The following is a 25,000-nucleotide window of genomic DNA, read 5'->3' on the forward strand; positions in this document are numbered from 1 at the left end:
CTCCCCATCTTTCTCACCCGTCTCTTAGCTCTCCATGCCTCCTGTCTATACGGGCTGTTGTCCATCCCTCTCCCAGTGATCATCATTTTCTTCGCTCTCGTTCTTCTCCTGTTGAGATGCTAGAGTCTGTTGCCCTGTACCTTGTTGGTGGAACACCTGTCTCTTTGAGTCAGAAGCGAAAGCCTGGCTCGTCATCCTCCTCCCCAGCGGGTAAGAAGGCTTCGCTTTCTTCCTCGCCCCCTCCCTCTGACTCTATCGTTCCTTCCTCTCCTGTTTCGGAGGTCGAGGCCCCTGTTCCTGCTATGGAGGTTTCTTTGGCACCCACTTCCCTCTCGGTTGCTGCCCTTGCTGAGGTGCACTCCCGATTTCTGCCCCTCTTCCTCCTCCTCCTCCTGTTCTTGAACGCCCCTCTTGGTTGTCTCCTCTTCCTCTGGACCCTGCTCGTCCGCCTCTGGTCTGTCCTCCCGCTCCCTTCCTTCCATCCCTACTCAGTTTACCCATGCCCCCTAACCCTGACTTTGCTGACCCTGATCTTGAGCTTCTTTAACATACTTTGTTCCTTTTAACCTTTGTTTCTTCCTTGTTCTTTGTTGCTGTTCTCTTTTTGTCGGTGTCTATTCTGCAACGGAATATTCGTGGATATTATGCCAATTTCCATGAACTCCAACTTCTGATTTCACGGTTTTTGCCCCTTCTCCAGGAGCCAATGTTTGGTGCTCGTCCTGGTCACTTCCGTGGCTATTCCTTTCTCTCCCCCCCCCCTCAGCTTTATACAGTTTGTTCTATTTATCTTCCCCCAAATGTCATGCTTTCTCTTCCCGATCTTAAACACCTATGGGACTCCTTGCCTGAGCCTGTGCTCCTGCTGGGTGATTTCAGTTGTCGACATACCCTCTGGGGTATCTGTTCTGACAAACACCCGGGGTCGCCTTCTTGAACCGTTCATCCTCTCTTCTTCCCTGTCTCTTCTGAATTCTGGTGAACCAATTCATTTGGACACTCGGACTCACACCCTTTCCCATCTTGATCTTTCTCTTTGCTCGTCGTCTCTGTACTTGGATTTCGTGTGGCGGGTTCTTGATGACCGCCATGGCAGTGACCATTTCCCCATCCTTGTTACCTTTTTCTCTTTCCACCCTCCCCTCTCCTTCCCTAAGTGGCAGTTTGCTGAGGCTGACTGGTGCCTATTTTCCCCTCAATGCTACTCTCTCCGACCTCTCCATTCTACCTCTCCTTCGTGCCCTCCTCCTTCTTCACGACACTGTCTTCGACGCTGCCCTCAGTTCTATTCCTCGCTCTACCTCTCCGGGCATGCGGAAGTGCGTCCCCTGGTGGAATGTGGACTGTACTCGGGCTGTCCGCTGTAAGCATGCAGCCTGGAAGAGACACCGCCTCCGGCAGACGGCTAATTCTTTTCTTTTGTTTCGGAAGGTGAGTGCGGTGGCCCATAATACCATCTGTACAGCTAAACATGAGTGTTGGAAGTCTTGTGTTAACACCATTAGGTCTGAAACTCCTCTGCTGCAGATCTGGTAGCGTTTCCGCAAGATGGAGGGTAAGTTCGTTCCCGATGTCTCGCCAGTCCACCTCCATGGTACCCTTGTAGCGGACCTGTTGCAGGCCGCAACTGAACTGGGTTCCCACTTTTCTACTGTTAGTTCTGGTACTCATATTCCTCAATCTTTTCTTCTTCGTAATCCTTGTCTTGAATCTCATCCTTTAGATTTCTGCACCCATCTCAGACTTCCCTATAACAATCCTTTCTCTCTCCCTGAACTTCAGTCTGCCCTGAAGTCTGCCCTGCCTCTGCGGTTCTACTGCGGCGTGCTCCAATAATATTCATTATGAGATGCTTCGCCATCTCCTTCCGTGCATGTCTCGGTATTACTGAGTCTGTATAATCGAGTCTGGGAGTCGTCGTCAGTCGCTGAGGACTAGCTCGATGCCGTTGTCCTCCCTGTTCGGAAACCAGGGTCTCTCGGGACATCCCCTAAGGGCTTCCGCCTTATTGTCCTCACGAGTTGTATGTAAACTCTTTGAACGTATGGTTAACATTTGTCTGATGTGGTTCTTGGAACCCTATATCCTCCTCCTCCCCTTCTCAATTTGGTTTTCATAAATGCCGCAGCACAACAGATGTCCTGGTGAACTTGGAGGTCTATATTCGTACTGATTTTGCTGCGAAGATCTCCGTTGTTGCCGTCCTTTTTGACCTAAATAAGGCTTATGACACTGCCTGGAGATATCATATTCTGTCCCAACTTCATTCTTTTGGCCTTGGTGGTAATCTCCCTCTCTTCCTCCAAAGCTTTCTCTCTCGTCGTTCCTTTCGAGTGCAGCTTGGTGCCCCACTCTCTGCCCCTCTTAAGCAATACAAGGGTGTACCCCAAGGTAGTGTTCTGAGCACTACTTTTTCTAGTTGCCCTCAATGGTCTTCTTTCCTCCCCCCCCCTCCCTTCCTTCTGGTGTCTTCTCCCCTCTCTGTAGACGATCTTACCCTTTGCTGTCGAGGTGGTGATTCCCCTCTCCTTCAACGGCGGCTTCAACTTGCAATTGATGCCGTGTCGTCTTGGGCCACCGATCATGGCTTCAAGTTCTCTGCGTCTAAGACTTGTGCTGCGACGTTTACTCGGAAGCAGGTCGTTCTTCGACCCGCTTTGTTGCTTTATGGTCATCCCCTTGTGAACAAGGATTCCGCTAAGCTTTTGAGGTTAATCTTTGACACACATTTGTCTTGGTCGCCCCATGTCTCTTACCTCCGAGTTGAATGCGCTAAGGCCCTTACCCTCCTTAAGGTTTTGTCCCATGCTTCTTGGGGAGTGGATAGGCGCACGCTCCTCTCTTTACATTCCGCTCTCATCCTGTTTAAACTCGATTATGGTTGCCCTGCTTACTCGTCTGCTTCTCCTACTCTTTGCCGTCTTGATGCTTTGCACTATACTGGGTTGTGCCTTTCGTTCGACTCCCACCCTCAGCTTGTATGTTGACACTGGCTTCCTCCTTCTCCAGGACTGTCGTGATCGCTACTGTCTTCGCTATCTTGTTCGGTCCTTGCAACATCCTTCCTCTCGCCTCCTGTAGTTCCTGTTCCTCTTCACCACTTCCCTCTTTCTGTCCGGTTATCTCGCTAGCAGGATTCTCTTTCGGTTCATATTTAAAATATTTCTCCTCGTATTGTTCCTTCCTTGCCCAAGTGGAGAGTCCCCCTTCCAAAATTTTGTACATTCTTGCCCCGCATCACTAAGCTTTTACTCTTCCTACGGTTCTGAAACGCCTTTTCCTTGAACACGTTTCTTCACACTCCCGCTAGGAAGTGTGAAGTACTCACCTAGTACCTGTACCTGTATGTGAGTACCTGTACTGCTGATCCCACCCCTCCCACCTGTACTGCTGGTCCCTCCCCTCCCACCTGTACTGCTGGTCCCACCCCTCCCACCTGTACTGCTGGTCCCTCCCCTCCCACCTGTACTGCTGGTCCCACCCCTCCCACCTGTACTGCTGGTCCCACCCCTCCCACCTGTACTGCTGGTCCCACCCCTCCCACCTGTACTGCTGGTCCCACCCCTCCCACCTGTACTGCTGGTCCCACCCCTCCCACCTGTACTGCTGGTCCCTCCCCTCCCACCTGTACTGCTGGTCCCTCCCCTCCCACCTGTACTGCTGGTCCCTCCCCTCCCACCTGTACTGCTGGTCCCTCCCCTCCCACCTGTACTGCTGGTCCCACCCCTCCCACCTGTACTGCTGGTCCCACCCCTCCCACCTGTACTGCTGGTCCCACCCCTCCCACCTGTACTGCTGGTCCCACCCCTCCCACCTGTACTGCTGGTCCCTCCCCTCCCACCTGTACTGCTGGTCCCACCCCTCCCACCTGTACTGCTGGTCCCACCCATCCCACCTGTACTGCTGGTCCCTCCCCTCCCACCTGTACTGCTGGTCCCACCCCTCCCACCTGTACTGCTGGTCCCACCCATCCCACCTGTACTGCTGGTCCCACCCATCCCACCTGTACTGCTGGTCCCTCCCCTCCCACCTGTACTGTTCCCACCATGTTCGTGTTAAATATCTGTAGATATATATATATATATATATATATATATATATATATATATATATATATATATATATATATATATATATATATATATATATATATATATATATATTATATATATTATATATATATATATATATATATATATATATATATATATATATATATATATATATATATATATAATATATAGTTATAGTTTTTATTAAGTGTACCTTGCATTATTGTACTTCATGTGCAGTATTCATTCAAATATTTTACTTTTACAAAATATTTAATCCCACGGAACTATAAACCCCGTTGTGCTCTGCGCCCTGGAGAGGCCACTCCAGACCCACAACCAGAGCACAACTCCATAGTCTCCCGACACTGATGGATGTCTACTATCCTACTACTTCTATAAACTCCGCCCTCTTATATTCTAATCGGTTACTTTTCAGGCTCTTGTAGCATTTCCTCACTAGAAAATCATTGTGCAGAAAGTAAAGATTCTCTGGGAATTGAGTTCCTTATTTAACGAAGACAACTATTGATGATGTAGCGAGCATCTTCACCAAGAGACGAGGCTCAGTAGCATCCTACACTCGGAACTCGATTAAGTAACTCCATTATAGAGAATCAGGTAAGGTAGATATGAGGAGAAAGCACTAAGTCATTTCGACTATATAGCACTGGGAAGGGTTATGAGGACAAGGAGCTGGAATAGGGACGAAGTGAAGGAATGGTTTTCTACTGCCTTGACCCTCGGGATCAACCGTGGACCTGCATGAAACGAGCCCTTTGCTGTGTCAACTAGTGGTCCTGAAGGTATGCCCAGGGACACTCGACCGGATTGTGACCTTAAGACTGAAGAAGCACTTGATGCTACATGTTCGGGGCATTATACATCTTGGGCCATCATGCACCCATGGGTCACATAGGTATAGCTCACACTGAAATGAACAACTGCAGGCTCCAGGATCACAGTCGTGATCTCCTGCTATGTATTTTAACAACCTCCTTTTCTTCCTCAGGTGGAGTACGAGAATTATGGACAAAACAACAGGGACGAGTGTTTCGCCTACACTTTCAGCAGGACCGTGTATGATGACGAGGCGCTGACTGCTGGCAGACTCAGTCGCAACCCTTCTGTGCGAAGGGCCAACTCCCGGGACGCCGACGACGCTTCATGGCGGAGGCTCAGGGCACTACCCTCCATGACAGATGACTCGTCACGTACAGACAGGTCTCCTGATGTCTTTGTGCCTACTAAACGAACCATTTTTACCGTATATGGTGAAGTCCATAACCCCGAGCAGGCACGAGCAACACCCACTTTTGTCGACAGTCAGGATGATGAGCAAGAGGCGGGCACGGTGTCTTGGCGCAGAAGTCACAGCCAACCCATTTCTCCAACTGAAAATAACAGCACTCCAACCACTCCTTTGCAAAAGAGAAGAAACAGTTCCAAACGTCCTAGTCGCCACTGTGGCAAGGCTAATGTGGTTAAAACAGGTATAAAAGAAATTGGAAGAGCTAAATCAGAAAATGGGGCAATTACAAAATACTCTCAAGCCCAAACGTCTGATGCCATAGTCACTGTTAAGTTAAAATATCAAACCGATAGTTTGCCTAAAGAAGCTGAGAGAGAAGAAACACGCACAGACTTAAATACAGATGAAATGGAAGTAACAGTAGTGGTTCCACACGATGCTGCAGTGATATCTAATATCGGCAAAGAGCAAACTTCAGAGGAAAATTTATTAAACAGCCAAACCTGTAGGCCTACTTCAGAAGCTTTTAACATCACTGTCTCCCTTCCAGAACATCCTCCATCCCGACAGGTGTCATCGTCGCCCCTTCCTACCAGCACCGCCATCACTGCTGCTCTCCTGCACATGTCACCACCCACAAGTTCACCAATAGAATCGAAAAAGAAAGTTCTGGAAGCTGTAAACGAGGGTGTTCCCGCAGTCCGAAATATTATTCAGAAGTTTAATCAACGCATCACAGAAAACCAAGAGCTGCTTGGTAGTCCATTCCGGTCCCCGCCAACCAGTTCTCCACCGTGGCAGTCTCCTCGGACACAAAGGAAAATATTGGCGGGACTTTTAGCTAGCCAAATTAAGCAAGTCGGCGATTACCCCCAAAGTAATGTTGTATTAACACAACCAGAATCATCTCGTTCTCTGATTGTAAGCCCCATCGGTGGTGTTTTGAAGTCGCTGAGTGCCTCAGTCATTGCTTCTAATCCTGAACTTCCACATCAGGTTCAGCGATCTGCAAGTGGATCACTTGTCCAAGATAGCAAGTCTAATACAAGTGAGGGTCTTATTACCACAGGACTTCTTACCCCATTGAGGCTAAGTAAATCGAAAGACCCAATCACAGGTGACGTGTGGAGTGGTTCACCATCCGCCAGTCCTGCCATCAGCCCTGTGCCCACTGATGTTGATTCATCTTATGACTTGGACCTATCAGTGGACGACACTAACCAGCTCCAGCATGATCGCACAACAGCAGCACCTGGAAGTAGAAGCCCTGCAGCTCACCTTCGTGCCCTCAAAATTAAGAAAGCTAAAGAAGAATTTCTTGCACGTGGAGCAGCTCCATTAACAACAGAACAAAGACTCAGTGGCTGTCACGACCCAGTAAAGTTGAGACACAGAAGTGGAACTGCTAGCACAGAGGACAGCTGGCGAGAGTCAGATGACGTCTACACAGGAGGACCATCGCCCCTTCCTTCGCCCACTCCAACAGAAGAGAGTTCCCAAGACAGAGAGGAGACACGTGATAAACCCCCTCGAGCTGCTTCTAGACGGCGTAACATTCCAAAAAAGGAATCATTCCGGAGGCAGAGTGCTGGATGCTTGCTTGAAGAATCTGCTTCGCAAAATCTTTCGTCCCAGGTTGTTAAATCTGCCTCATCTGGAGTCCTAGGAAGTGGAAAGAGACATTCGCGGTATTCTGTAGATTCAGAATCTCCAGATCGCAGAAAGGTCTCTAACGACCCAGGTACTGAATCAACCAAGTCATCATTAGGAATATTCAAATTATTTAGGCGCAACAAGAATAGGGATAAAAAAGATATGCCCTCCGTACAGAGGCTGTGTCGGCAGAGTTTGCTGGTAGATTTTGCCAACGGAAAAGGCCGCACACAAAGTGCTTCTCCTCAACCGCGCTCAGACTCTCCACTTGTTGCTTTGGAAGAAGTTGAGGGTGAAGATGCCTCAGAGGCTGGACGCTCCTCCAAGACGCTACCACGAGCAGGTACTGGAGACGTCGCCCCTCTTGCTCCCTCCCGTTCCTGTCCTTCGTCCCCAGTGGCTCCTCATCGCTCCCGCACCGCCAACTGGCTGGCTCGTGGACGACAGATTTTCAAGAGTCGCTCTCCTTCGCCAAGCAAGAAGCCACGGTGACACGAATCTTGTGATCTGCCTCATGTATTATTACGCAATAACCTGTAAGACAATAATGTTGCACGAATCTATAAATTGCCCTTGCTGCTACGAGGCTTATTTATGCCTTGTTATAATGTTCATCCGGTGTATGCTCAACCTGGTGCAAGATTCTCTCGATATGCACCATTCAGTGTTGCAACGAGAGATAGATAAATTGTTTTTCAAAGATAACACTTTAATATGTAATGAGTTTGTGACATTCTGGAAACCAGAGTTTAATTATGATCACGTGCAAGCTATTTTTGTTTTCTATGAAAGTGGTCGTACGGCAGGTCTCTAGCTTCCTTCCTGGTCGCGACGGCCTTCTGCGGTGTGTACAGAGAGCATTGATAGTGCAGGCAGGAGAAGGCAACATTTTTCTAGTCAACAGAGGAAACCGTCCATATCTCGAGTCTCTTGGTGACTGTGGGACAGTGTGTCGTTATCAAGAGAGGAAAAGGTAATGTCTCCACCTCTATATTACGTGTGTAATAGTGCTGTTACCTACACTTGTATAGTTCATGTACAGTTTTCTGCCTCAAGGCAAGGAAAGTCAATATGATGATGTTGACTTTGTACAAGCAAATAGATCGTTAATGATATTTTAACACTTATTTGAGTATTATTAAAGTTGACGTTACGTACGTGCATAGTGTCTTGAATTGGACAAGTGGAGTGTGTGGTGCGTTCACTCGGCCAGCAAAGTACAGTGTCAGAATTATTCTTAATTGAAGGTGATGAAATTCGGAGCCAAGACGAGAGTAAACGAACACACTACCACACGATCATCCCGGTAAACATACCGACTAAAATGAACTCTAGTTTGTATTATTACGTTTATCATTGTTTTGGCTGTTATTATTTATTATTATTTAATATATTTTAATTATCATCATCGTATTAAGTTTGTCTCAAGTAAAGTAGTTTGTATGACGACGTTTCTTGCACTGCGTCAGTGGCACTAATAAAATAATGTTGTGAAGATTATTATTATTGATCTTGTTTCACATGACGCTGGTACCGATCAATAGAACACCAGATGGTTTATCTGCATGATGGCATTGTTTGGGCATCTTGCACACTTTTATCAACTATCTTAGCTATACACACAAATGTACTGCTACCTTATTTTATGGAAAGAATTAGAGGGAGATATGTATTTTAGCATTGTAAAATGCTAAAACACCGCCTTGAATTACCTTGGTAATCCAGAGTAACTTAGTATCCGCTAATGTGGTGTTGAGGCCCATACATGTGGGTTAAGAGCGTGACTATATGCTACACGCAGCCTCCTTCACGACGACACGTGAACGGAAAAAGTTCAGAGGTATGCCACTAGGCTAGTCCCATAACTAAGAGGCATGAGTTACAAGGAAAGGCTACATGAAATGCAACTCACGTCGCTGGAAGACAGTAGAGCTCGGGGGAGACATGATCACTACCTACAAAATTCTCAGAGGAATTGACAGGGTAAATAAAGATAAACTGTTTAACACGGACGGGACGCGAACAAGGGGACACAGGTGGAAACTGATTACTCAAATGAGCCACAGACACGTTAGGAAGATCTTCAGTGTCAGAGTAGTTAACAGATGCAATTCATTAGGCAGTGATGTGGTGGTTATCTTGAGATGATTTCAGGGCTTTAGTGTCCCCGCGGCCCTGTCCTCGACCAGGCCTCCACCCCCAGAAAGCAGCCCGTAGCATGTCTAACTCCCAGGTACCTATTTACTGCTAGGTAACAGGGGCATCAGGGTGAAAGAAACATTTTGCCCATTTGTCTCCGCCTCCACCGAGGATCGAACCCGGAACCTCAGGACTACGAATCCGAAGCACTGTCCACCCAGTTGTCAAGCACCTAGAAGTGGAGGCTAACTCCTTACACAGTTTTAAATGTAGATATGAGAGAGCCCAATAGGCTCAGGAATCTGTACACCAGTTGAGAGGCGGGACCAAAGAGCCAGAGCTCAACCCCCGCAAGCATAACTAGGTGAGTACATCCCCCCCCTCCCCTCTCTCATACACGAAGTAACAGGAATAGACTAAATTGACAAAGGCACGCCTGAAACCAACAACTTCAAGAGAGGACAGATTCAAGCAAAGGAAAGAAAGGTGGCGAAAAAATGTAGAAAGTTTTCTTTTGGAAACAGGATGGTAGACGGTTGGAACAAGCTGAGGTGGTGGAGGCCAAAACCGTCAGTAGTTTCAAAGCGTTACACGACAGAGTACTGTGACGACAGGACACCACAAGCCTAGAAAACAAGATCTATTGCGAGGTCTCCAGGTCTTCGCAAGACCTGAAGACCTAGAATTTCTTATCGAGTTCCTCGCACACCACCTTGTCGCTTATAGTGAATCTGTCTGCACCTATCCTCGGTTTCATTACTTGTTCCTTTACTGCTATTTTCCTCCTGATGTGGCTGTGCAGCAATTTAGGTTGAGTCTTTGCCTTGCTTACTATAACATTTTCGTATTGACTTTCTGCCTCTCTTCTCACATTGATGTACTCAATTCCTTGCGCTCTGGTATCTTTCTCTACTCTCTAGTGACCTGTTATTTCTTGTTTCTCCATTGTGTCTCTCTCCCCCTATAAGAGAATAAATTTTTAAAGTTGGAAAGTGTACATTTTGGGGTAGTAGCCTCACACACATTGGCAGAGGAAATGGTCATGGGGACGGAATGAACATAGGCTGGTCGGAGGCGCCAGAATTTGAAAGGGAACATCGTGCCAGGCGTGCCAGGGTCACATCCAGACACCCACAACGAATTTTTGGCACTGCCCGCCAGCTACACCTACGGAAATGTCTTGGAAACATTTCAAAGCATATTATTTTCTTACAGAAATAAACATTATTCGTTGATCTCGGGAACGTTAACAAGAAATTTCCTGCTATATAAGCCAAGGACATAATCCCATGAAACACGTATATTAAATTCTAAACCTCCCTCATAGAAAACTGAAGGCCATCCCATAAATCCAAGAAGATACCTATTATATTATGTGTGAATGTTATTTAATATAACGACATTGCCACTTGCCAATATTGCCATTAGCAATATGTGGGACAAGAGAGATATATAAAGAAAGACATAAAAGAAAGGGGAGTGGAGATGGGAGGAGGAAGAGGTGACGAATGTGGTGAGGGAGTGGGTGAAGAAAGGGGGAAGAGAGGTGGAGGGCCGAGCGGATAAGGAGTGGGAGAGAAGGAAGGGACAAAGAGGAGGGGGTATATGGGGAGACGAGAGAGAAGGGGTGGGAGGAGAGAGAGGCTACCCCCCCTCCCCTTTTAGATTACCTAAGAGAATGTGTCTCCAAAGCTGGGGGCCAGACATTCGGGCCAGGCTTCACTCAAATTGAGAGAATGGTCTTGGGTACGGGGTGGACATAGATAAGCTGGTCGGGGTCACCACAGGTCATGGGTACGGGGTGGACATAGATAAGCTGGTCGGGGTCACCACAGGTCATGGGTACGAGGTGGACATAGATAAGCTGGTCGGGGTCACCACAGGTCATGGGTACGGGGTGGACATAGATAAGCTGGTCGGGGTCACCACAGGTCATGGGTACGGGGTGGACATAGATAAGCTGGTCGGGGTCACCACAGTTCAAAAGGGAGCAGCGTGCCAGGGTCACATCCTGACACCCACCACCACCACCATCAGCACTGCCCGCCAGCTACACAGCTCAATATTTTGAAAACAAACCTTTAAAAAAAATGCACTGATAGTAATATCCACTATTATTCAATGACCTCGGGAACATTGACAGAAATTTCGTGCTACCCATTATTGTCTAGCGTAAGTTTAATTAAGTACACTTGCAGATGTGTATATATTTTTGTATTCACAATATTGGATTGTGTAGCACCAGTGTTGGGACGTTATTAAGGTATTGTAAGACGAGAAAAACATGTGCGCACATGTTGCTCACAGTTGACCGATATTAAATATATGCAAGTCACGTCTTGGACATTTGTAAATTAAATATAAATTTATAAAAACATTTATTGTGGTCATTTTATTATACCTTATTCCTAGCTAAAAGTTGTGGTAAGTAAGTTAAGAGCGAGTGAAGACAAGAGGCAGGTGATGCCAGACTACACCAAGCAGTGTGTGAAGATCAGGGTCGGGTAATCATAGAGGCCCCACACTGTGTAATGGAGCCACTTACCCACACACGACAAGAATTGAGTTCTAATTCTCTCCTCCTGATTGGCAGTCACACAATAGGAGACTCCCAATAAACTTCAAGAGATTCCCTGATAAGGGACTAAAGATTCCCTCATGAAACCTTGCAGGGTTACCTTGAGGTGATTTCGGGGCTTAGCGACCCGCGGCCCGGTCGTCGACCAGGCCTCCAGGGTGACTGGTCTTTGTCCGGGGATGGTTATAGGCAGTGAAGGTGGTGAAGGAGAGGGAAGGAAGGAGAGGGAGGGAAGGTGGCGAGGGAGAGGGAAAGGAAGGTGGTGAGGGAGAGGGAGGGAAGGAAGGTGGTGAGGGAGAGGGAGGGAAGGAAGGTGGTGAGGGAGACGGGAGGTGGTGAAGGAGAGGGAAGGAAGATGGTGAGGGAGAGGGATGGAAGTAATTTTCAAAAGAAGGCACCAAAACGGGAAGGCTATGTAGCCCCACCAAATGTGCGGGATAATCAGAGGGCGCTACTTATCACCAAGGATGCCAATACCAGAACAGAAACGCATAAGGCGAACGATATCAAAAGTATCTGAGTCACCAAGAATTCTATTGAGGGACAATTGACTGCGAGGGACGGTCGGAAAACAAGACACGCTCGTCCTGGAAGTCGGGACATTCAACGAGAATGGAGGGAAGGGAGCGGGAGGACAGACCAGAGGCGAACTGACGGGGCCCGAAGAAGGAAACAACCGAGAGGTGCAGTCAAGGACAGGAGGAGGTGGGGGGGGGGGCAGAAATCAGGGAGTGCACCTCAGCAAGGGCAGCAACCTCGGGGGCGAAAGAAACCTCTATATCTGGGACAGGGGGTCCGACCACTGAAATGGGAGTGGACGTAGTGATAAGAGTCAGAGGGAGGGGGCGAGGAAGAAAGCGATGCCTTCTTACCTGCTGGGGAGGAAGAAGGAGAGGAGCCAGGCTTACGTTTCTGACTCGAAGAGACAGGCGTTCCAGTAACAACGTACCGGGCGACAGACTCAATGGTCTCAGCATGAGAAGAGGAACGGGAGTAAACAACATGAAGATTGCTGGTAGGATGATGGACATCAGCCTGGACAGACAGGCGGCGTGGAGGGTCAAGAGACTGGGGGAAGGGTCGGGAAGATGGGGAAGAAGACATAGGAGACATGGTGGACTGGGCAGGAAGGTGGGAAACTCCAGATGGAGAACCTGGCGGGAGACCTTTCGGGACAGGAGGCAAAGGAATAGGGGAGGAGGTAGTGGGTGTGTTCGGGTCTAAGGCCTGGAAACGGTTGAGAGACTGAGGAAGGTGAGAAGGACGAAAAAGAGGTAGAACGCAACACGCGTGCATAGGAGACGCCCGCGAAAGGGGTGAGACAACGAACTTGTTCTACTCACCTAGTTGTCCTTGCGAGGGTTGGGCTCTGGCTCTTTGATCCCGCCTCTCAACCGGCAATGAACTGATGTACAGATTCCTGTGCCTATTGTTCTCTATCATATCTGGAGTCTCGCTTCAGGAAAAAGACAGACAATCATGGTGTTTCAAGTTGAGGACGGCTTCCTCGAGTTTGTAGTGTATACACGAGCGTGAGAAGGTAGGGTGGGCCTCACCACAATTAAGGCAGCAAGCCTGGGGAGAAGTGCACTCGGACTTAGAATGACTATCGTCCGCACACATGGGGCATAGATACACAGTACTGGTGCATTTGAGGACACCGTGCCCGAACTTCCAACACTTATTGCATAGTCTAGGAGAGGGAATGTACTCCTGAACGGAGCATCTGGCAACGGCAAGAATAATTGAGGGCGGAAGGGCCCTACTATCAAAGGTGATTTTTACAACTCGAAGGGGCTGACGGCGACGACCACGAGGGGGTCGAGTAAACGTGTCCACCTGGAGGACAGAATGGCCTTGGGTTTCGAGGATATGTTTAATATCCTTATGGCAGTCTTTGAGGTCTCTAACACCAGTTGCAACATGGTGTGGGTCAACAGTGCCAACACTGATATTTAACAGAGCGTTTTTGGAGACCCGAACAGGGGTCTCCCGAATGCAAGACAAAGCGGCTAAGTGAGTAGCTGCCTCCTGAGGAGCAGCAGCGACGACACTCGTACCGTAACTGGTGGGGTTAACAGTAACAGAGGCATCCACTGAATCAACAAGATAGGGAGAAATGGAGGAGTAGAAGAATCCGGATGGTGGAGATCAAAGTATTTAGCCCATGTAGCGGGACCAAACAAAATGTTGTAAGTATTAGTATTGGAAGGGATCGTGAGAGTGCGGCTGTGGTGGGGACGGCGTTGAGAACCCCCAGAGTGAGAGGTGGTAAAAGGCGCAGTAGTCACAATGAGAGACAAGAGTCGTGCCAGGGGACGAGGTGGTCATCACTGGGGGCTGGGAACTCGACCCTACCTCAGAGGAGGGAGGGGAGCTGAGGGGAGTAGTCAGGAGGGTCAAAGGAGGAGCCAGGTCGGGGCCCAATGCAGCAGGGGCTACAGAGCCCGGTCTTCCAACACAGTCCGACTCAGGGGCTTGGTCGCCTGCCCCACGAGCCTGAGAAGGTACAAGAAGAACATTATCTGACATAAAAACGAGGAAAAGACTTTCATTCACGAATGTGCCCCCACACCCACCACGGAGCCACAATTAGGGGCAGGACACCCAACAAGAGACATGCTGCCGATCTTGCCGGGGCCCCCCCACTCAGGGGTGTGTCGTGAGTATACGCCCCACAAACGCCACCTTAAGAACTATCAGTCCATCAAGATCGAGTTCAGTGACGAAAGGAGGATTGACAATAAAGGGTCCCCTCGCTTGAGAAGTTGGGTACTACAGTTCTACAGGTGCAAGAGTATGCCTCCCTAAACACCTGGACGTCAAAATAAAAGAAGGCTGAAAAAAGAATCGTAACAGGCAAAAGGTCGGCGGGGAATCACAATGAGAAAGGAGAAAAAGGGGGGAGAAAAACGAAACAGAAGGAAAGGAAAAAGTTATCCAGCACAATTAGAGAGGACAGCAGCAGGAGCATGAGGCTACAAAAGGATAGAGGACTGTCCCAAGGAGCATCATACTCCGGCAGCCACCTGCCAAGCCCCCTCACGGCAACAATGAGCCAGACAGCGAGGGGGAAGAGGGAAGGAAGGTGAGGAAGGTGGTGAAGGAGAGGGGACCTTGTAAATGGGGAACTCTGGTAGTGATGATGGTTACAGCTACAAAGATAGGCTGGGCAACCTGCCATACTATCTGCTGTCTGTCTCACTACAACTTAGGTAGTTTCAGATTCCCTTGCATTATTTATGGTGAATATCTCTTCCCAATCTCTCTCTCCACTTCATCCCTTTGCTAGTTTATGGTTCACTTGAGCAGCAAGTATATATTAAACTATTCAGAAACCTCCAGGGCCTTCAATATTGCTCTATTTCAATGTTTTGCTTGCCCAAATATTGATGAAAATGTATGTAATGTGATGAGATTACACTAATATTTTGAATGAGTAATGCAATTACCCAAATACAAGAGAACTATAAATGAGGCATTATTTAAAATGCATTTACAAGAAGTATTCTTTATTTACAATAAAATATTCTATTTTCCTATAAATTAAAAAGAACATAGTTAAAATTACAATGAATCTACTGCCTTTGCTTCTATTAATCGGGTGAATAAAAGTTGGTATTTTTTTTAACTTCAAGATAAAGAGAAAAACATTAAATGCTTAGATAAATGGCCAATTTGAGAACTTTTGTACTGTTGGAACTAGAGTAGAGTGTCAACTCCCCGTGCTCAATACAAACCTTCGGTGGGAGGTTAAGCCATTAATAATTAACATAATTCTATATACAAACAAATATATACACAGTATATCTTCACACCTTAATAACCTGGTATACCTCCCACCTTAACAGATTAGTGGAGCACTGCACAAATAACAAGAATGGAAGCAATTGACAGGGGAAGAAAGAGGAGGAAATAATTTGACATACGTAAATAATTGACCATTAATACATGTACGTAACACGTTTTGTGTTCTCTTTGTAATAGAAGGCAAGTGTAACTTTTGATTACATTCACTTGTAAAGGTCATTCATATTTACATATCCTATTGCTGATGTTAAGTTGGCAAGTTACTGTAAAATTCTTAAGCAGTTTTGAAATGATATACTTGTAATGCTGAACATACAAGACAAAGCCCCCCCCCCCCAAAAAAAAAAATTAAAACTTTGTGTTAGGTTTTATACAAACACAGATACAGGTTACCCGCATATCTTTACAAGGTCACAACTGTGCGCAAGTCAACAGTTCTGCTATTGCACAACTATTCTCAACACTTCACCCTCACAACACAGTCAACATGCAAACATACCATTAGCATCTCATTATTCTAACACAACTAATTTGATATTCCATATTTTCATTTAATCCTGGAAGTATGGATATGAGCCTCGAGACGTTTAACCTAAAATAACGATTACTTAAGAGTACAAGTGAAGTTCACTTGAGAAAAAAAATAGATTTTGTTTTATAATCAATATAAATGATGGCTATGTAACCTTGAAGTGTAATCAAGAGTCTAGCTGGTTAGGTGTTGAGTTGTTCAGCGAGAGTGCTTGTGAGAGCTCACACAAGGGGTAAAACACTATTAAAATCATTAATCATTCCATTCTTACACTCAAATTTCCCTACACAATCAATTCACTCTAAAAACTGGTAATTTCAAATTCTATCTGAAAATATACTGACTAAATTTAATATACCAGTATAGATATATAATTACAAAGTAGTACTGTGCATTGAAGTTGCTCCAGAACATATTTATGTCAAGATGTGAACAAGAATATTTACCCAAAATCACTTCCTACTGAAGCATAACCTATCTCCTAGAAGATTTCTGTTACCTAATGTTTATACATTTATTTCTCTTCATTCTATGCAATGCAAAGTCATGAAATTTAACAATACACCTTTTTTTATTTATGCTTCAAAAAACTGATAGCTTTCTCTTGCTCAACAATTTTCTTATCTTAAACTCTCATATTTTTACTACTGAACGGCAGAATTAATATTATAAAAAGAATCATGCTAGAGGAAAGGCTAAGTGGTCAGAACAACTTGCAACTAGCTTGACTTAGTGTAGTCCAGCACTCAGCAAATATCAGCCAATTAGTACAAATTACTATGGATACTGTGTTGCAAAACCAAAATGCTCAAAGCTTTAAACTTTTATAACATCCAGTGTATGTAAGACTTAAATACATCATGCTTTTGCACAGTGTATTTACTGTAATGCAACAAGGTCAAGGCTTTGTGTGAGACTGAAAGATGGTCAACATACTATTGGAACTACATACTCTTATAAAGATTCACGGCTTCAAATAAAGAACATACAAGCACACTTTGGGTAAAGCAACGAGCCTCATCAGCAGTAATTCCATCTTGGCCATTAATAGTTTTATCACTGGTGACTTTCGTAAGCATTATTTATATTTTTGTTTCCAACTGAAAGTAACTCATATATAGCATCTCAGGCCCTAAACCTAATTTGGAATACCTTATTCTCTTTTCAGAATAATGGAACAGTTCACAAGCATACCATTGCTAAAACTTGCATATGCTGTACAGTATTCACATCAAATTATGATTTAGATTTTTAAGATATCAGCATGTTCACAAATTGTATGTGGTAAAATTTCAATGTTTATAGTCGAAAAAGTATTGACAAAGTCCTGCCCTATTGTTAATTAGCCACAAGAGAGAATTTAAATACTAAATTTAAATTATAATAAAGTGTCCTCTTACTGTACACGACACAAAACCATTCAATCTGGGTCAAGAACAGCAGGATATGACTTTATCAATCACTTCTCGCCATTAATATATCAATTTTACAAACTACAACCTATGGTAGTTTTTCTGCCATCTGAAATACACCTAACAAAGAAATTTATAGCACCCATTATCATCCTTTTCTTGTGGAATAAACTCCTCTTTAATTCTTTGTCGACAGTTTCAAATGTTCTTTCCAGGCACAGAGTTCAGAGATGAGAGAACTTTGATTGTACCATCAAAATTCAAAACCAGGTGTTGCTTCCTGCTGCCTACATACTACTATAATTATATCCAGTTCTCTTCTTCATACCTTCAGAGAAGCTCCAAAACAAATTTAAATTAATTAAAAACATTTCATTCATAAAATGTTACAAAACTAAGAAGCCCTCTAAATAGTTCTTTACACCAAGTCCTCAATATATATACACTGCTCATCTCTAGTGTTGCTGTCATTCACCCTAGACTAGAGTTTCCCCAAAAATGAATGAATACAATTTATTAGTTATACATGCACTTTGAACATGTATTTTTATTTGGCAACTCAACAGGATTTTTCCCTTCTTGCTTTCTTTAAATAACTTTTAACTCGGTACATAATTTACTACTACCCTTATTGAACAATGCTGAGCTCTTGAATTCTAAAACTATCTTGTAATATCACTGACTGACTGACCTCTTTAATTAAGTGATTGCCCATTTCATTACAATATAAAGCAGTTATAATGAGAACATAGCCTTCTCAATGCTGTAATATTTCAACTGTACACAAGTATTTATAAGGGAGGCACTATGTTAATTTTTGGTAATCTCGTCCACAACTTTTACAGAGTGGGGTCAAACCTCCATGGAGATCTTTTCCTAAGCATTTTATATAAAATGTTTTTAATTCATACAAGTGCCATTTATTTTACATTGAATAAACAAGTACAGTATACAAAAAATTATATACTGTACAATATTATTATTCCCTTAGCCACACCCGACCTTTTTCCTTAAAAAATATTAAAGTTCTCTCGTGAGTTGCACTTTCCCCACAAACCTACTAAAACTTGCTAGTTATGTAAACAGCAATTTATCATACTGTAATTTGGCTCTTTTCCTAACATAAAATAAATTTGTATATACAATTGTTAAAGTCACTGGCCAAAAGGTGGTGTTGGAAGCAGCATCAAGGAGACAAGAAAAGCTCAATAATGAGTACGCACACAAAATATCTGCAGTTCACCGTACTCAAACATTACAACATTTTCTCATTAACTATAATGTGCTTTTATATATATATTTTTTTAATGAACCCACTGGCAATCACAATTTAACTGAAGAATATAAAACCCAGTGGAATAGGTGGCTAAGGTTAGTTGACACGCTACTATAATTATTTGTACACAGACCTGCATACAGAATGTATACACAGTCCATTAACTAAGTGGTCCTTCGAAGCTAATTAATTTCAACCCAACATTATTCAAGAAATCCTTGCAAGTCTTTCTAAAGGTTTTGCAAATTTCAGAACAGAAGCTCACTCCAGTGTATATTACAAAGGGCAGTCCAATGTGGATGTAAATTCTAAAGTAACATTGCTGGAGTAAGCATTACACTCAAAATGTATATAGTTCACAGAATTTTACAAGTATCAGTGTAATCATTTGTTAAAATGTCTGTAGCAGTACACAAACTACCATTCTGGTGAAAAATACTGTTAGGAAAGACAAATGAATATGTTGTTCATTCAGTGATAGATCTAAATTCATGAGATTAACAAGAAGATAAATGATATAAATATACACTTCTACCTCTCAAGTTTGTGCTAACACCATCGTGTAGTCACCCTTCCAGAGGTTAAATAATCAATATAACTTGAAAAGTCACCTAAATAACCCCTTCTACTATAAATGGAATATTTATATAAAATTATAAATATGATTTAAATTCCTTATCCAGTCTAATAATTATCAATGATTAAATAATTAAAAAGTTATTAGTAAAGAGATAATGTAACCATTTCCAATAAGACGGCAGGAGACTCGGGAAATACTTGCTTCTAATGACACACTTCCCAAACTTAGATGAGCATCTCACAAGGAGTTGGTAAGCATCCACCTGACACAAGAAAAGTGTTGGTCTGTACCAGATTTATTTTAAACGTTACTTTACTTCCTAGCACAAAAGGAGGTTCAACCCAGACAAAGCTTTGTGAAACTTTGACATTTTACTAACTAGTATGTCATGCCAGGGATGGTGAGGAAGGAAAGACAGAAGAGGATGAGCGGAGAAAAAGGTACAATAGCGACGGGAAGGTGGCAGAGGTAAACAAAGAAGAAAGGGAAGGGATGATAGTGTGAGGGTAAATAAAAAGGGAAGAGAAGAGCAAAAGATAACAACGATGCAGTGGCTGATCAGATACAATTTTTGTGATAAGCTAAAATGAATATTAAATAGTAAAGTTTTTAAATCAAAATTCAAACAATGATAAGCAGCCACTAAACAAAATATGAAGGTCAGTGAATTACACAAAGTGAGGAATACACCTACAGTACAGTATATAAAAGTGCAAAAATGAACACAATTTTCACCAGTCAATTTGGAAATTGCAACAAAATTTGTTGTTGCACTAGAGGAATGATAAAAAAAAAATTATTCAATTTTTCTCTCTTAAGATGAGCCGAGAATAAACAAACTCTTGTTGCACACTTTCACTTATGTAGTTTGGTATTAGGTATAGATAATATAAAATAATATATGACCTATATTTTTGAGCAAGCAATTCAGTTCAGCTTGGAATTAAATTTTTTAATAAATGGAAATTGGAAAAAAATAATAAAGTAAAATAAAGAGAGAGAAAGAGAGACTCTTTCAGTACTGTAAGGTCAAAGGAAGTGAAGCTGACCACTGCCTCAGAAAGTCTAAACATTTCAGGAGGGTTAAACAGTACCTGGGATTTATCTGGGGTTTGTCTAAGTTCATTTTTATCACACCCACACCTAGGGCTGGCAATAAACTGTAAGGACTCTAGAAATGCAAGAGTCCAAAATTGCCTAAACATGAAGTAGATTTTCTAGTGAAACATTGTGCAAATATTTCAGTCACTCAACTCTGGAATGGAATATACTTGATACAGTACTGGTGGATAAGTCTTTAAAAATAAAGAGAACTTCAAACATATATAACATTAGAAAACACAGATTTTTACCAAAGCCCTTTTTACGATGACTTTCCTGACAGTGAAAACTTGCCACATCATACTGGTTTCATCTACTGAAACGTTAAAAAACCTGTTTAATTAGTTGTCATATAAGTGCAGCAGTAACCATATTTACACAACCAAACAGGAATACTATACATGAAAGCTGGCCTGCTTCCTCAGAATTAAATAATAAAAGTAATATAGGACTATACAGGATAGGAAACCCCAATGAATTTCACAAAAATGTAAAAATATTAATACTTGATATATTGAATAGTGTGAGATTAAAAAGATTACGTAGTAATTTCCTACTGCCCATTAGATCACCTAATGGACAGACAAATGTCAGATAAAGAAGAAAAAATATTCCACAGGGTTCGGACACTTTCCCTGCTTGTTGGAATCATCGGCTCGACTGTACTTCATGTTCCCAGTAAATACTTGTATACATTATTTCCAGAGTTTAAATAATGAACACAAGTGCCAAGATTAATCTGTAAGGAAATACAGTATAATAACTTCAATAATCATCTTTAATTCATCATAATAAATATTTTAGTTTTATTCAACCTTGATTTTAAATTATTGAAAAAATTTCCCTATATACATAATAAATTTAATCTTGCAATATATTTTATAAAGGTGAAAACATTGAAGATCAAAACATTTCATAGCCTCAATACTACTGATATTAATTTCAATAGCTACAAAAAAAAACTTATTAACCCTTCTTCAAAAAAATTGTGAAACAAAGCACAAAGTGACAGAGCAATTAATTAAAATGCCATCAGCAAATTTACATAGAATCCAACGATGCACACTGCAATCCAGAAATTCGGTAAATAGCATTATCCACTGTACAAGATGTTTTTAACAGGTGGAGATTATTAAAAAAAAGTGTGTGTGTGTGTGTGTGTGTGTGTAATTACCTAAGTGTAGTTACAGGATGAGAGCTACGCTCGTGGTGTCCCGTCTTCCCAGCACTCTTTGTCATATAACGCTTTGAAACTACTGACGGTCTTGGCCTCCACCACCTTCTCACTTAACTTGTTCCAACCGTCTACCACTCTATTTGCGAAGGTGAATTTTCTTATATTTCTTCGGCATCTGTGTTTAGCTAGTTTAAATCTATGACCTCTTGTTCGTGAAGTTCCAGGTCTCAGGAAATCTTCCCTATCGATTTTATCAATTCCTCTTACTATTTTGTACATAGTGATCATATCACCTCTTTTTCTTCTGTCTTCCAGTTTTGGCATATTTAATACCTCTAACCTCTCCTCGTAGCTCTTGCCCTTCAGTTCTGGGAGCCACTTAGTAGCATGTCTTTGCACCTTTTCCAGTTTGTTGATGTGCTTCTTAAGATATGGGCACCACACAACCACTTCATATTCTAGCTTTGGCCTAACAAAAGTTGTGAACAATTTCTTTAGTACTAGTATATCGCCATCCATGTATTTAAAAGCAATTCTGAAGTTAGAAACCGTGGCATAGGCTCCTCGCGCAACGTTCTTTATGTGATCTTCAGGTGATAGTTTTCTATCTAGAACCACCCCGAGAGAGAACCAAAGGGAGCCAGTCGGCCGAGCCGACTGGCTCCCTTAATCTGTTCCCAGCAACGTTAAGAAAAAAAAATTTCCCATAAGAAATAATGTACAGTAAATTGAGTTAATTCATTCCACACCCCCAAAAATATTAAAAAAATATATATATTTTATACAGAAAACTCCTCATAGGACCTCACCTTTATGGAGGACTCTTGTTGGCATATGGATGATGATAAGGGGGGGGGGGGGTTTGAGAGGTGTTAGTGTTAGGAAGGGAAGCCCCCTTCCATTATAACATCAGGTAGTGATGACTTTTCTGTGGTATGTGTTCTTATGTTTTGCCGGCATACCACTAAGACCTGGTTGTGGCTCACTGCTTGTTTTTCTCATTGAAAACCTGTCAAGCTACATTTGTTTTTCGCTACGTTGTAACACTTGTCTGAAGTGAGACATCACATTGTTATTTAAAAGATTAACCCAACGGCCTGCTACAGCTTTATTTGCGTGACACTTTTCAACAAAACTTTGCATTTCTTCCCATATTATACACCATTTCTTAATTGTTGAGGAAGGGACATCCTCTACTGCCTCCTCCTCCCTTGAAGATTTGTTGTGCAGCCTAGCTAGTTCAACAACCTATGTACAGTACCATTTTCATGTTTACGAATGATCTCTTGTTTCTGCTCTATGGTCATCCTCACAGTTGATCTCTTAGGTTGAACTTTACCACTGACTTTCTTGGGAACCATGGCATGATATATAATAAGTACTTTTATGTTCAGAAACTATAAAACCAGCGTTGAATATAACGAAACATCATTTTCTGGGCGAGACCCGGAGGCTCCCCGGAGCTATCCAGGCTCATGTGCTAATGTCAGACTTTGGCATCAGTCACGTGTATGGAGTTCTGTGGGCCTACCAGGGACGACGAGCCAGAACCTAGCCGCCTCAGAAGAGGCATGAGGAGCAATGGCCTATGGAAACCCTCGTGTGGTTGGAAGCATTCTATGTCTGCCATCGACCGGGTCAGGCACCCAGAAAGGTAAGCGTCCCAAAACAAACCCCTATTCTGGTGAAAATTGTTACAAAAAGACGAACAAGAGGATAGAACTCCCCCAAACAGAAGCGAACACACGAGTATGACATCACATTGCTGGGAATACGGGACACCACGAGCGTAGCTCTCATCCTGTAACTACACTTAGGTAATTACACATCGTCGCGCCGTTGTCTGCGCAGCTTCCCCCTCCCTGCGAAGGGAAAGCGGAAGCCCCGGACCACGCCTCAGTTCTGCTTGTTTGCCTCATGTTCAGCCTCAGTTCTGAGGCTGGACATCAAACACGCAAAAAAAAAAACGCTGACCTGGGGAAGGGAGGGTTCCCGGGAAGCCTCTGGGGGCTCACCCAGAAAATGGCGTTTCATTACATTAAACACTTGTTTTCTGGGGGAAGCCCCTATGGCTCCCCAGAGCTAACTACCCACAGAGGAAAACCCGAGGGACTAACCCCGGGAGGCAGTTGTCGCTCACTCCTCAACCCGAAGATAAGACAACTGGCTGTAACAGCCAACACAAAGCGACACAGGCCCGACTAGGCCCAGGAACGTTCATGCGGTAGCGCGCAGCCAAGACTGTTCAACCGCCAAAAACCCCACTCCCGAATGTCAGCCCAGGACATGTTGCCAAAGACGGCAGCAAGAGCAGCGAAGTTACGAACGTCATGGGCACGGGGATAGACCGCAGGCTGGCTAGACTTGATAATCTTGCGGACGACCTGGGAGACCCATAGCCGTAAACAGGGAAAGAGCGAAACCTGATCAACCCAAAGCACGTCCTCTGACACAGAAGCCGTGGCGCGCAAATAACGGCGGAGGACCGAAACTGGTCACAAAACATGATGCACCTCCTGCCTGACCAACCAAGCATCAACAACCCAAGAACCACTCCGGAAAAGGCCGTCTCATTCTTCGCCAGAGAAGGAGGAGACGGCTGATGAACAAACCGATCACCACGACCGAAGGAGCAGAAATCCCTGCGTCGGAGCAGAGCATGAAGCTCCCCGACCCTACCCCCAGACACCAATGTCAACAGGAAGAGAGCCTTCGAGAAACAATCCTGAACCGAAAGGGCCACAACAAACCGAGGAGAAGAGAGATAGGAGAGCACTCTGTCCAATGACCAGGACGGCTCGGGCAGCGCATGAGCAGGCCATAGGTGAAACAACACATGAGACAGCATGCAAAACGGCACAGAAGTAGCATCTATACCGAAAGCAACCTGAAGCGGCTCCGCCAACGCCGCACGATACGAGGCGACAGTATTCAGCATAAGATGACGGTCCTGGAACAACCAAGAGAGAAAGGACAACACCACCCAAACCAAAAGCGAAGTACAACGACAAAGAGTTAAAAAGAAACAGAAGGACCGCCAGGAAACTTAATACTGTCGCCGAGACGAAACCTGCAGATGGGACACTAACAAGGAAGCCACCTGATCACTATAGAAATGAAGATAAACTACAGTAAAAAATACCATATGTGAAGACTCAAGGAGAAGATCAAACCAGCCACGTGACGCACCAGTCCGATCTGCTGAAAGAGGCGGAGCCGCGGGAAAACCTCCAGGTTCGGACACCGAGCAAGCAGCGCCTGAAACGACAGCTGGGCCGGCCACCAAGGGGCCAAGAGGACAACTCTCCCCTGATAAGTCTCCAAGCGACTCAGGACCTGGAGCAACACCTGAACTGGGGGTTAAGAGGTACAGGTAACCCCACCTCGACCAATCCTGCCGAAAGGCATCGACCCCGACGGCCTCGCAGTCGCGGAAGG

The 25,000-nt window shown here is 44.1% G+C and overlaps 2 protein-coding genes across 19 annotated transcripts in view; one reads left to right on the forward strand and one right to left on the reverse strand.

Annotated features, from left to right (window-relative positions):
• Positions 1-11,477, forward strand: part of LOC123757090 (microtubule-associated protein futsch) — a 199,481-nt gene extending 188,004 nt beyond the window's left edge. For all 5 annotated transcript variants that reach the window (XM_069329441.1, XM_069329442.1, XM_069329443.1 and 2 more), the window contains one exon: positions 5,065-11,477. In XM_069329441.1, the coding sequence (XP_069185542.1) occupies positions 5,065-7,449 (2,385 nt within the window). In that variant the 3' untranslated portion in view covers positions 7,450-11,477. The remainder of the gene's footprint in view (positions 1-5,064) is intronic.
• Positions 11,478-15,169: 3,692 nt separating this feature from the next.
• LOC123757399 (mesoderm induction early response protein 1) overlaps positions 15,170-25,000 on the reverse strand; it is a 170,656-nt gene continuing 160,825 nt past the window's right edge. For all 14 annotated transcript variants that reach the window (XM_045740983.2, XM_045740964.2, XM_045741000.2 and 11 more), the window contains one exon: positions 15,170-21,124. Coding sequence is in view for 1 of the 14 variants with exons in the window: in XM_045741039.2 (XP_045596995.1) it covers positions 21,053-21,124 (72 nt within the window). In the remaining 13 variants the exon portion in view is untranslated. The remainder of the gene's footprint in view (positions 21,125-25,000) is intronic.

The sequence above is a fragment of the Procambarus clarkii genome, chromosome 22, assembly GCF_040958095.1.
Source record: "Procambarus clarkii isolate CNS0578487 chromosome 22, FALCON_Pclarkii_2.0, whole genome shotgun sequence".
NCBI lineage: Eukaryota > Metazoa > Arthropoda > Malacostraca > Decapoda > Cambaridae > Procambarus > Procambarus clarkii.